Below are 12,879 nucleotides of genomic sequence, written 5' to 3' on the forward strand. Positions count from 1 at the left end.
TGGCCTGCTGTGTTCATCCAGCTCTACACTTTGTTATCTCAGATTCTCCAGCATCTGCAGTTCCTGCTATCTCTGACACTTGAATTGAGACCAGACCTTGGGTGCTGGTGACTATGATAGTAGGGTTTGCTTGGCAGTTTGTGAGGGATGCTGGGAGGGCGTATCTTTGATAGGAAAGCACTCAGTTGAAAGATGAAGTTAGGTTCAAACCTGCCATCAGGATCAGCTGGTCTCTGGGGGGCTCAATCATCACCTTTTGAAGACAGCAAGGCTGACTAATAAGAGAAGATATCTGAGAGCTGAAAGGTAGGATACCAGGAACTGGTCAGTCAAAGCTTTGGAAATACATGAGACATGGACTATCAATGAACTTACAGAACGCAGAACAATCCTTAAAAAAATGGAATGTTGGTTGCTTTAACTTAAAGTTCTGTTCCTCTTATCAATGTGCAGTGTTGAAGTGTTTACAGCTGAAAGATCAACTGATTTTCCTCCCCAGCACTTAATTAGCATTATACTGTGTAAAAGCAATCTTATGTAAATGACAATTTGTTTTGGCATAATAAATGTAAGTAGGACAAATGTCTCTGTATCTCTTTCTCAGCTTGACATACTTTATGAAGCTAAAAAAAATGTTATTAGCTTGCCACGATTTAAATGTAAACCCATTCAAATTCATCATCCTGTTCATATCCAAATAATTTCCTGAAGCATACAATTGAAGCTGTACGCACAGAATTTCCACAAATAATAGATTACAATTTAAATAAATGAAAAGCGTGTAGTCACCAGTCTCTCATATTTGAAGTGGACATGTGCTTCTATTCTCCTTCACAGTCTCAAGTATTTTTTTAAAAAAACTTTAATATTAAACTTACCTGAATAAAACTTTTGAAAGACTGGTATCTGTAATGCTGGGGACCACTGGAGGAGGCCGAGATGGATCATCCACTCGGTACTTCTGGCTGAAGATTGCTGCGAATACTTCAGCCTTATCTTTTGAACTGATGTGCTGGGCTCTTCCATCATTGAGGATGATTAATTGAGGTTGTTTAATTGTCCACCACCATTCACAACTGGATGTGGCAGGACTGCAGAGCTTAGCTCCGATCCATTGGTTGTGGGATCGCTTAGCTCTGTCTAACACTTGCTGCTTTTGCTGTTTGGTGTGCAAGTAGTCCTGTGTGGTAGCTTCCCCTTGATACCTCATCTTCAGGTATGCCTGGTGCTGCTCCTGGCATGCCCTCCTGCACTCTTCATTGAACCAGGGTTGATCCCCTGGCTTGATGGTAATGGTTGAGTGGGGGATATGCCAGGCCATGAGGTTACAGATTGTGCTGGAGTACAATTCTACTGCTCTTGATGGCCCACAGCGCCTCATGGATGCCCAGTCTGGAGTTGCTAGATCTGTGCAAAGTCTGTCCAATTTAGCACGGTGATAGTGCCACACAACACGATGGAGGTTGTTCTCAATGTGAAGGCGGGACTTCATCTCCACAAGGACTCTCTTACTGATGGTCACTCTTAATGATACTGTCATGGACAGATGCAACTGCAGCTGACAGATTAGTAATGATGAGGTCAAGTATGTTTTTCCCTCAGCACCTGCTGCAGACCCAGTCTAGTGGATATGTCCTGTAGGACCCGACCAGCTCACTCAGTAGTACTGCTGCCGAGCCATTCTTGGTGGTGGACATTGAAATCCCCCACCCAGAGTACATTTTGTGCCCTTGCTATCCTCAGTGCTTCCTCTAAGTAACGTTGAACATTGAAGAGTACTGATTCATCAGCTGAGGGAGGACGGTATGTGGTAATCAGCAGGAGGTTTCCTTGCCCATGTTTAACTTGAAGCCATGAGACTTCATGGAGTCAGGAGTCAATGTTGAGGACCCGCACAGCAACTCCCTCCCGACTGTATACCACTGTGCCGTCCCCTCTGCTGGGTCTGTCCTGCCGGTGAGACAGGACATATCCAGGGATGGTGATAGTGGTGTCTGGGACATTGTCTGTAAGGTATAATTCTGTGAGTATGACTATGTCAGGCTGTTACTTGACTAGTCTGTGAGGCAGCTCTCCCAATTTTGGCACTAACCCCCAGATGTTAGTGAGGAGGACTTTGCAGGGTCAACAGGGCTGTTTCTGCCGTTGTCTTTTCCGGTGCCTAGGTCGATGCTAGGTGATCTGTCCAGTTCCATTTCTTTGAGTCTTTGTAGTGATTGGTACATCTGAATGGCTTACTAGGCCATTTCAGAGGGCAGTTGAGAGTCGACCACATTGCTGTGGGTCTGGAGTCATTTGTAGGCCAGACCAGGCGAGGGTGGCAGATTTCCTCCCCTGAAGGGCATTAGTGAACCAGACAATCTGCAATGATTTCATGGTGATCAGTAGATTCTTAATTCCAGACCTTTTTTTTGAATTCCAATTCCACCATCTGCCGTGATGGGATCCAAATCTGGCTCCCCAGAACATCAGCTGGGTTTCTGGATTAATAGTCTAGTGATAATACCACTAGGCCATCACCTACCCTTCTTCTTTATCCCTGGACTCTTGATATCACATTTTTAAAAGCCTCCCATTTGCCAGTCATTCCTTTTCCTTCAAACAGACTCAGCCAATCGACTTCTGCTAGATCCTGCCTAATGGCCCCTATGGACCTGTCCTATCTTTCTCCATAACTACGTTAAAACTAAGAGAGTTGTAGTCACTGGACCCAAAGTGCTCTCCGACTGACACTTCAGTAACTTGTCCAACCTTGTTTCCTAAGGGGAGGTCCAGCGTTGCACCATCCCGAGTAGGGCCCTCTACATATTGATTTAGGAAACTTACTTGGATCCATTTGACAAATTCCACCCCATCCGGGCCTTTTACAAGCTGCGTGGCCCAGTCAATACAGGGGAAATTAAAATCTCCAACCAATACTGCTCAAGTATTCCTACAGGTATCTGCAATCTCTCTGCACATCTGCTCCTCTAGTACCCCGCTGGCTATTTGGGGGTCTACAATACAGTCCCAACAGAGTGACCATCGCCTTCTTGTTTCTAAGTTCTGACCGTACGGCCTCATTTAATGACCCCATAAGAATATCCTCTCTAAGCACTGTTGTTATGTCTTCCCTTATCAAAAGGGCAACTCCCCCTCCTCGCTTACTTGTACTTCTGTCATGCCTGTAGCTTCTGTATCCTGGAACATTGAGCTGCCAGTCCTGCCCTTCTCTCAGCCATGTTTCTGTTATGGCGATAATATTCCAGTTTCCAGAGCCAATCCATGCTCTGAGCTCATCTGCCTTACCAGTAAGAGCTCGTGCGTTGAAATAAATGCACTTTAAACCAGAAGTCTTTTTCCTCTATTTGTTGTGCCCCTGGCTATCCTGAATAGTAAACTTGCTCTCAACGGCTAATGTAGTTTCCCCGACTTCTCAATGGCCCCTAACATCTGACAGTGTAGTATTACTTCAATACTCAGACTAGTATCAAATGCATTTGCAGTCCTGATGCCTTTCTTTTCTTGTTCAATGATGTGAATACAGGGAGGTATTGTTGGTAAGTCTGCAGATAATACCAAAATTGGTGGTGTAGTGGTCAGCAAAGAAGGGTACCTCTGAGTACAACGGGGCCTTAATTAGATGGGCAAATGGGCTGAGGAGTGGCAGATGCAGTTTAATTTAGATAAATGTGAGGTGTTGCATTTTGGTAGGGCAAATTAGGGCAGGACTTATATACTCAATGGTAAGGTTCTGAGGAGTGTTGCCGAACAAATAGATCTTGGGGTGCAGGTACGTAGTTCCTCGAAAGCAGAGTCACAGGTAGACAGGGAAAAGAAGAAGGCACAAAAACAGAAATTGGGAAAAGCTCAACATGTCTGGCAGCAACTGTGGAAAAAATCACAGTTAACATTTCAGATCGAGAGACTCTTCCTCAGAACTGAAGAAGGCATTTGGTACATTTGTCTTTATTTGTCGGGGTATTGAGTATAGGAGTTGGGAGGTCATTTTGCAGCTGTACAGGACATTGGTGAGGCCACTTTTGGAATATTGCGTTCAATTCTGGTCTCCCTGCTATAGGAAAGATGTTGTGAAACTTGTAAGGGTTCTGATAAGATTTACATGCATGTTGTCAGGGTTGGAGGGTTGGAGCTACAGGGAGAGGCTGAATAGGTTGCAGCTATTTTCCCTGAAGTGTCAGAGGCTCAGAGTGATCTTACAGAAGTTTATAAAATCATGAGGGGCATGCAGAAGGTGAATATTCAAGGGCTTTTGCCCAGGTAGAGGAGTCCAAAACTAGAGGGGATAGGTTTAAGGTGAGAGGGGAAAGATCTAAAAGGAACCCAAGCAGCAACATTTTCCACGCAAAGGGTGGTGCGTGTATAAAATGAGCTGCCAAAGGAGGTGGTGAGACTGGTACAATTACAATATTTAAAAGGCATCTGGATGAGGTAAATGAGTAGGAAGGGTTTAGAGGGATATGGGCCAAATGCTGGCAAATGGGACAAGATTAATCTAGAATAGCTAATCGGCATGGACGAGTTGGACCAAAGGGTCTGTGTTCTTTGCTGTACATCTGTATGACTCTATGATTAGCAATCCAGTTCGAGCTTTAGAACAATGATTCATTAATGTTCAGTCACGTTCTGATGTGATTATAAATTTTCAGATTAAATGGATTTAAATTTTATGATATAGGATTGTGGTATTTGAACTCAACTTTTATATTATTTATATTATTAATACTATCAATATTACTTCAGTGACATAACCATTACATTACCAGACATTGCACTTTGCTCACACACACAGCAACCAGAAAGTATAATACTGTGAGGAAGAAAACACTTGTGTACATACAATGGAAAAACAATATAAAAGTACAGCTTGATTTTCCAAAAGATTATAAGAACACTCTGGGGAACACATTCTAGTTTCAACAACAGAGAAAAAGCTAACCCATCAGGCTGGGAGAACGGGAAATCCACAAATGGGGTACTTGTCAAAGGCATTCATATGATGGCATGGATAAACATAAAGCTCAGTTTTAGAAACTTCTTTCAACATCTGTTTTGATTTGTAAACTGATGAGGAGAGTGTTGGTCAGGAATCAAAATGGTCATCCAAAGGATCTCTCTTTGCTTTAGGAATATGATTGCTTTTCATAAAAGCGATGGTAGTTTATTTGTTATAGTTCCATCAATTAAAATGTTTAGCCCATTAGTAAATGTTGCTGATAATAGAAACACATTTAATATATAGATGTTAACATGTTAAATTAATAATAGTTAAAATAGTAGGTACAGGAATTTCATATTAGAGAATTGGGTATCTACTTATTACTATCAATACCATTTCATCCTCCTTAGCAAATTACATTTACACAGTGAATTTGATTGAAAAGTTTGGCACATGCGAATAAACTATGAACTCTATTTATTAAAATGGATTTGATTGGGTTTTTCTTCAATAAATGGGCCATTTGAGTTAATCAGCTATTGTACATCCTTTCATGTTTCCCATGTCCTTGAGCCACTTTTTGTGCTATGGAACCCAACAGACTAAGGAGCTTCAAAAGGGAAAGATGATTAAATGGTAAATATGTCACAAAAACAAGAACATGTTGGAATGAGTTGTGGGAAGATGAGGACGAATGAAGGCTCAGGTGGCAATATATTCTAAATATGTCCATAATATTATTTAGTTGCCTTAATACTCAGTCAAATCAGTCTGTGGCACCTAGAGTTTTTATACTATTTTAGACCAAAAGAATGCCAGTCCTCAGAATAACTAAAATGTGAGTTGTGTTTATCCTTGCAGATTGCTTTTGAAATGTTGATATATCCTCTGGTGATAAGTTACAGTTCATTCAGGGAATCCAAGTTGCTCTGGCAACATGTACTTTTTATGTGCATGTTGTGGTCTAGAAATGTGGATAGTGATGGGGAGCCTCAATGTCCTTTCCATTACAAGGCTGATCAGGGATTATTCCCACTCTTACTGGCTGTTATACATTGTAAATATTTACAGACTCATGTTCAATCTGTTCCACCATGTTATGTGCACATCTTCCATGCCCATCAAGCTCCAGTTCTAGGGTGGGACTGAAGCCTGGAGCTTCTGGCCCAGAGACTGGGATGCTACACCACAAGATATCCTGTATTAGCAAAAATGAGGATTAAATTCACTATGTTAACATTTTACCAAAGAAAATGCATAGTACCTTGTGGATTAACACATGGTATGTTAACATTCGGAGTCTTATTACATTAGGATGCTGCAGCATCCCTGTATGTTATCCATAATTCCTTAAGCCTAATTGACATGAATACAGAATTATGCAATGTTACGTTTTATCTTTAACTGTGCCGGTAGGCACTGTAACAAAAATGCAAGTGTATTAATTAGTGGAAAACCACCGAGGCTGAATATTTTGACAGGAGTGTTTTTCTCTTTCCTGGCACTAAAGATAGGTCAGGTGGTACACACACATTTCTATTTTTAAATGATGTTTGACTGTAGGGCAAATGACATAACTCCACAACGTTTTATTGTTTATTTGTGTGCGTGTGCGTTCAAATGATTGGCTCTGAGCCTGTGACTCTCAAGTGTTGCCTTCGGCCCACCCCCCCCAAAGCTTAAGGTTACAACCCGACGGTAAGTTTCATTGCCTGTAGTGTACGCTACAGAAGCAAACTGAGGTGTTCAAACAAAAACGAGAAATCTCGAAACTTAATTCTTGGATTGCTTCCAAAAAAATCTTGAAGTATTTTGTAACGACGACAGGATATCTGTGTTAACCAGATTCCATAAAATGCTTAAAAATTCCATAATTGTACTCCGGCGCTTAAAAAGTGCGTATTATCTGTTTCCAACGCTAACACAAATTGTCACAAAAATGTTTCGCGAGAGAATTGGATTTCACGCTGAATTAACATTCTGTATTAGTTGAGGAAGAAGAAACCGAGTGAGCCTTATTTCCAATCTGTTTGGGAAACAAGTGTCACCAGAAGTGGCAAAAGGGAATTAAAGTAAATATTTTAAAAGAAAAGCAATTCTTGAACGATTTTGTTTCACAAACGGAATAAGTTAACCACTATTCCCCCCCTCCCAAGAGACTGTCTCACGTGTATGTTTATTGATCTTTCCAAACTGTCTTCCTTTAAAATGCCGTGCAAGAAAGAAAGAATTGGAAAAGAGGAAACTATTACGTATTATACTTATACTGGAGTAAGGTGCTATTTGCTGTCCCTTTTTTCCCCCAAAGTCAGTTTCTTGCGTCCTCGTTCTGATGACTACAGGACGAAACGCTTGGAATCTTGTCTCGTATTAGCCCTGTTTAAAATGCAAGCGTAGTCTGGGCCAGTATGAATCCTGCAAGCAGCAAAGTTATATTCCTAAAGGAACATCATACTTTCACCGTGCATTCGATATTTAAAGCGCCAGGATTCAGAATGAAGTGTAGCTGACTACTTAGCCATGTCAACTTCAAGCATGTGCTGTTCATTCAATGTCGCCGTTTTAACTCATCGTGGGCGCGCTTTCTCAAACGGTGGTAATGTTTAATCCCCGGGAGGTGCTCGCTTCGTCTTATCGACAATAAGCGGCAAAAAAGTTGTTTCGGGTGCGGCTTTTCAAATGTACTGTAACCGAACCTGCAGCAAGGCAGCGATTCTACCGAGATAGCAACAGGCAGCATAGTTACAGCAAGGTCTACCCGCGTTACACGCCAGCCTTAATACTCTTTCCAAGACTATAACAGGGAGGGTCTAGATCGTATTAATATAGTCACGTGAGTTTTACTTAGCGATGACACCTTTATTGGTACTTTTAATCACAGCAAATGACTCGAATTGTCAAATTTCCACTTCACGAGTGACAATTGCAAAAAAAAGTGAAGAATTGATAGACAAGCCAGGCTTGTTACTGAGCCACACTGACAGATAGAGGCAAGATATCTGAAGCTGCAGAATTTCCACGTGGGATTTCCACCTCACGGTCTCATCATTACCTGTTTCTCCAGCGTCTCCTTGCCCATTGGCGGTGGCTTGGGGGACGGGACCCTCTCGCAAGTGCAGCCTTCGATCAGATAAATCCCCGAGGGTTTGCTGCTCTGCTCGTTCTCAAAGTAGAACAGCACATTCTGGTAGAGGGCGAACCACTTGTCGTGCCACTTGCTGTTCTCCGCTGTTTTCTTGCTCAGGTAGCCGCGTTTCGTCCCCTCCTTCCGCGCAACCAGAGCTAAATACACAGCGTGCCCCTCATTCAACCTGATACTTTTCTGCATCTTCCGTCTGACTGACGTGTTAAGATTTTTTTTTTGTTTCGATGGGGAGGCAGGGAGAGGAGGGTTGATTTTTGAAGAGAGAAAAGGGGGTTGAGGGTGAGGAGGAAACTACTTCTGTTCCATTATTGTTTCTTCTCAGGCGCCCCAGCCACTCGGCTTAGACAGAAACCCATTAGCCCCAAAGTCTGCAATACAAAAAAAACAAACAGGCGGGCAGCTGCTGCTCTGCTGAAAGTCTGCATACAGAGAGCCGGAGCGAGGGGGTCAGGCATTAGGATCCAGCAGCAAACTCCGAGCTGAGTGCAAACACACGGCCATCCAGAGGGAGAACACGCTGGTAAGCACCAAGCTCAGGGAACAGACGGTGTAGAGGGGGGAATCACGTGGGAGAGATCAGCTGGAATCGGCTTTGACACCGATTTAAAGAGGCACGACCCCGTGTGGCTAGCTTTTGCTGTCAGAGTCAGCCTGCAGGATATCCCCGCCCCTCCCCAGTGTCAGTCAAGACCGGGACATAACCGTACAGTCCCCCTCCCCAGGCTTTCCAGCACAGACAGCCTACAGGCGGCAGGTTCCTCGCTAACTCCCTCCTTCTCCTCCCATTCACCTCCTTCAGTCCCTGCTTTCTTGTTCCTTGGGAAGTTTGAAGCGCCAGTTATTCCCTGTACCTTTGTACGTTCTGTGTTGCTGCACATCATAAAATGACAGTCTACTTTTCATAATAATAAACTGTTTGAACGTGTTTTCCGCTGAAATCTGGCTCTTCTGGGTCATTTCTCCTCTGAGAAACTCAAATTCGGCAACTAATTTTGGAATCACGTCACAAGTGAAATGTGGGAGAAAAGTTATCTTTTCATTTATTTTTAAATTTAAAATCTGGTAAAATCCCAAACTACATGTTGAGAGGGAGCGTAATGGATATCACAACAGCGGAGCAAGCTGTTTAAACATTCCACTTTAGTATTTAACCGCTTGCTAGTTGCAAACATTCAGCGTTTGCACTCGGATTGCTGGAATCGACTGTAATTGAAAATGACTTTCCATTCACTCTCAAAAAGAGAAATTGCTGGAAAAGCTCAGCAGGTCTGGCAGCATCTGTGAAGGAAAAAAAATCAGAGTTAACGTTTCGGGTCCAGTAACCCTTCCTCAGAACCCGGACCCGAAACGTTAACTCTGATTTTTTTTTTCCCTACACAGATGCTGCCAGACCCGCTGAGCTTTTCCAGCTACTTCTGTTTTTGTTCCTGATTTATAGCATTCGGCTTTTTTTTCCCCATTCACTGTGTTGCGCTGACGAACGGGATTGGAAACCTCCGTCAGGAGGCGCACTTGTGCCCCTGTAATGAGCACTGCCTGCTGGGCAGGAACCACAGACAGGGATGTCAGCGACCGCCCCGTTATAATGGTGCCACTGGGCTCCCTTTGGTTTTGATTCACCCACAGTGAGCTGATACAGTTTCAAGTCAGGGTGATGTGTGTGACTTAGAGGAACTTGCAGTTCCCATGTATCTGCTGCCCTTGTCTTTCTGGTTGGGAGAGGACTCAGGTTCGGAATGGGAAGTCTAAGGAACTTTGGTAAATTTGCTGGAAATCAAAAACAAAAACAGAAATTGCTGGGAAAACTCAGCAAGGCTGACACAGCATCTGTGGACAGAAAACAAAGTTAAGGTTTCAGGTTCACTTCTCAGAAATGTGTCTTTTGGATGGTACACAGTTGCTGCTATCTCATGCATAGAGAGTGAATGTTGAAGGAAATGGATGGGATGCTGATTAAGCAGACTGCTTTGTCCTGGATGTTGTTCAGCTTCTTGAGTGTTAGAGCTCCACCCAGCCAGGCAAATGAACTGTATTCCAACAGATTCCTAACTTGTGCCTTTGTATATAGGTGATGGAGAGGCAGGCATTGGAGAAACATGAGGTGCATTACTGCAGAATTCCTCACCTCTGATCTGGTCTGGTAGCCACAATGTTGATGTGGCTGATCCAGTTCAGGTTCTGGCCAAGTGTAATCCCCGCGGTATTAATTAAGTGAAGATTCAGTGATGGTAATGTCACTGGATGTCTATTGATGATGGTTGGATTCTCCCCTGTATTGTGTAAACATTATGTGTGACTTAAATGACACAAATGTCACTCCAAGCCTGGATTAGTCCAGGTCTTGCTGGTTCAGTACTTGAGCTGGAAATAGCATTGAACATTACGCAAACACAATTAAATATTCCCACTTCTGACCCCATGATGAAGGGAAGGTCACTGATGAAGCAGCTGAAAATGGTTGTGTCTAGGACACTACCCTGAGAAACTGTTTGGGGCTTTTGTGGTACAGTTGTAGTGTCCCTATCTCTGAGCCAGGAAACCAAGGTTCAAGACCCATCTGCTCCAGACATGTGCAATAATGTCTCTGACCAGCTTGATTTTTTTTTTTAAATCTATTCGGAGAAAATCCTCCAGTGCTGACCTGGACTAAGATGATATGCCCTCCAACAACCATAGCCATCTTTTTGTGTGCCAGGTATGATTCAAACCAGGGGAGCCCTTTCCTCCTGATTTCCATTGATTCCAGTTTTGTTAAAGTGACTTGACACCGTACTCAAATGTGGCCTTAATGTCAAGAATAATCACTCTCACCACACCTCTGGAGTGCAGCTCTCTTCTCCATTTACGGACCAACAATGTAATTAGGTCAGGAGCTAAATAGTATGGCAGAGCCCAAACTAATGGTCAGTAAGCAGGATATTGCAGAGCAAGTGCTCCTTAATAACACTCACCTTCTTCCATTATTGATGACTGAGGGCAGACTGGTGGGGTGGTAATTGACTAGGTTGGATATTTCCTGTTTATTGTGGACAGGACTTACCTAGGCAATTTTCCACTTCAACAATTCGTTTGGAGCATGGCTAGTTCTGAAGCACAATATCTTTAGTACTATGCCCAGCTTGTTGTGTAAGCCTGCAGCCTTTGCTGTATCCAGCATCTTCAGCATTTCTTGGTAGTAAATCAAGTTGGTTGAAGATTAACAGTTGACCTCAGTAGATGGCTGAGATTAATTATCAACTTGGCACTTCTGGCTGAAGACGGATGGAAATACATCAGTCTTGTTTTTATGCTGAGAAGCTGGGCTCTTTCATTGTTGAGGATAGGGATATTTGTGGAGCATCCTCTTCCCAGTAGTTGTTTTTGTCTATCATCATACATGACTGGATGTGGCAGGATTGCAGAGCTTACATCAGATTTGTTGGTTGTGGGATTGTTTTGCCTTGTCTGTCGCATGTTGCTTCCATTGTTTTGGAATACAATTAGTCCTTTACATTGAAACTTCACCAGGGTGACACCTGAGTTTTAGGCATGTCTGGTGTTGTCTTCCGGCATACTTCTTTGAACCAAGGTTAATCTCCTGGTTTGATGGTAATAGTAGAGTGGGGGATGTGCCAAGGTTAGAGGTTTATAGGTTGTGGTTGAATCAAATCTACCTAAATCTGTGGTAATCTATCATAATGGTAGTGCCACACAATTTATCCTCAATGTAAAGGAGACTTCATTCACAACAACTGTGTCATGGTCACCCCTAATAACACTGTCACTGACAGATGAATCTGCGACATATTGGGGAGAACAAAGTTAAGCAGGTATTTCTCTCTGGCTCCCTTACCACTTGCACAGACCTAGTCTCTAGCAGTTTTTGGAGAGTTGCACCTTCAAGAACAATCACAAATTTACCTAATATCCTAGAAATGATCAAAAGCTGCTCACATTCAATAAACTATAAAATGCAAATGCTGTTATGTAAACAAACCCAAAAACCATTTTAAATTTTTTTGATTTGATTTATTATTGTCACATGTACCTAGGTACAGTGAAAAGTTCTGTTTTGCATGCAGTACAGGCGGGTTGCACTTTGTTCCATTACCCTTATTTAAGATACAAAGTGAGGGATACAAAGTGTGAGGTCAACATTAAATTTGAAATTTGAGAGGTCAATTCAGAAATCTAATAACAGGTCATAATAATAATAAAAAATCAAATCAAAGTTTGTACATAAGATAATCCCAGAAATGATAAATGATCAAGTGGATCTGTTTCTGATGATGTTACACATGAGATAAGGACATGGTGAGAACTCACTACTTTGTCAAGTCATGGTGTGGGATAGTTACCATCCATCTAAACTAGCAGTCTTTCAGGATCTTGACTGAATTTGTCATCTGAAGCACAGCACCTTGAATGATGAGGCTGTTCCTCAGCTTCAGCAGCATTACATTGGAATGTCAGTTTGAATTTTTTTCTCCTGAATGGAAGCTGAAGCAATCACCCAGTCTCAGGATGAACATTTGCTGAAGTGGAGCTTTAGAGCTCTTAGAAACTGTATACACCCCTTACTTTCAGACATATTTATCTGCAAGTTCATAATTTTGGGTGTTGAAATTTGCCTTCGGTCGGTACTGTTAAATTGGCAATGGTAAATCATTTACTAAAGCCCTCGTTCCTCTTCCTTTGAAATCAAACCATAGCAACACTATGCAGCTTGCAACAGTTCATCAACGAATTACATGGCCCTTGGAACGTTAAACCATGACCATTTCTAAATGCTTGGGTAGTGAATTAACAGAAATTA

The 12,879-nt window shown here is 42.5% G+C and overlaps 1 protein-coding gene across 1 annotated transcript in view; it reads right to left on the bottom strand.

The window, feature by feature from the left end:
* The window catches only part of rasgrf2b (Ras protein-specific guanine nucleotide-releasing factor 2b), a 218,505-nt gene extending 209,835 nt beyond the window's left edge, over window positions 1–8,670 (bottom strand). The window contains exon 1 of the mRNA XM_048595101.1: window positions 7,992–8,670. Coding sequence (XP_048451058.1) covers window positions 7,992–8,267 — 276 coding nt within the window. The 5' untranslated portion in view covers window positions 8,268–8,670. The remainder of the gene's footprint in view (window positions 1–7,991) is intronic.
* Between the last annotated feature and the right edge of the window lie 4,209 nt (window positions 8,671–12,879).

Source organism: Rhincodon typus, chromosome 3 (assembly GCF_021869965.1).
Source record: "Rhincodon typus isolate 14 chromosome 3, sRhiTyp1.1, whole genome shotgun sequence".
In the NCBI taxonomy this organism is placed as follows: Eukaryota; Metazoa; Chordata; class Chondrichthyes; order Orectolobiformes; family Rhincodontidae; genus Rhincodon; species Rhincodon typus.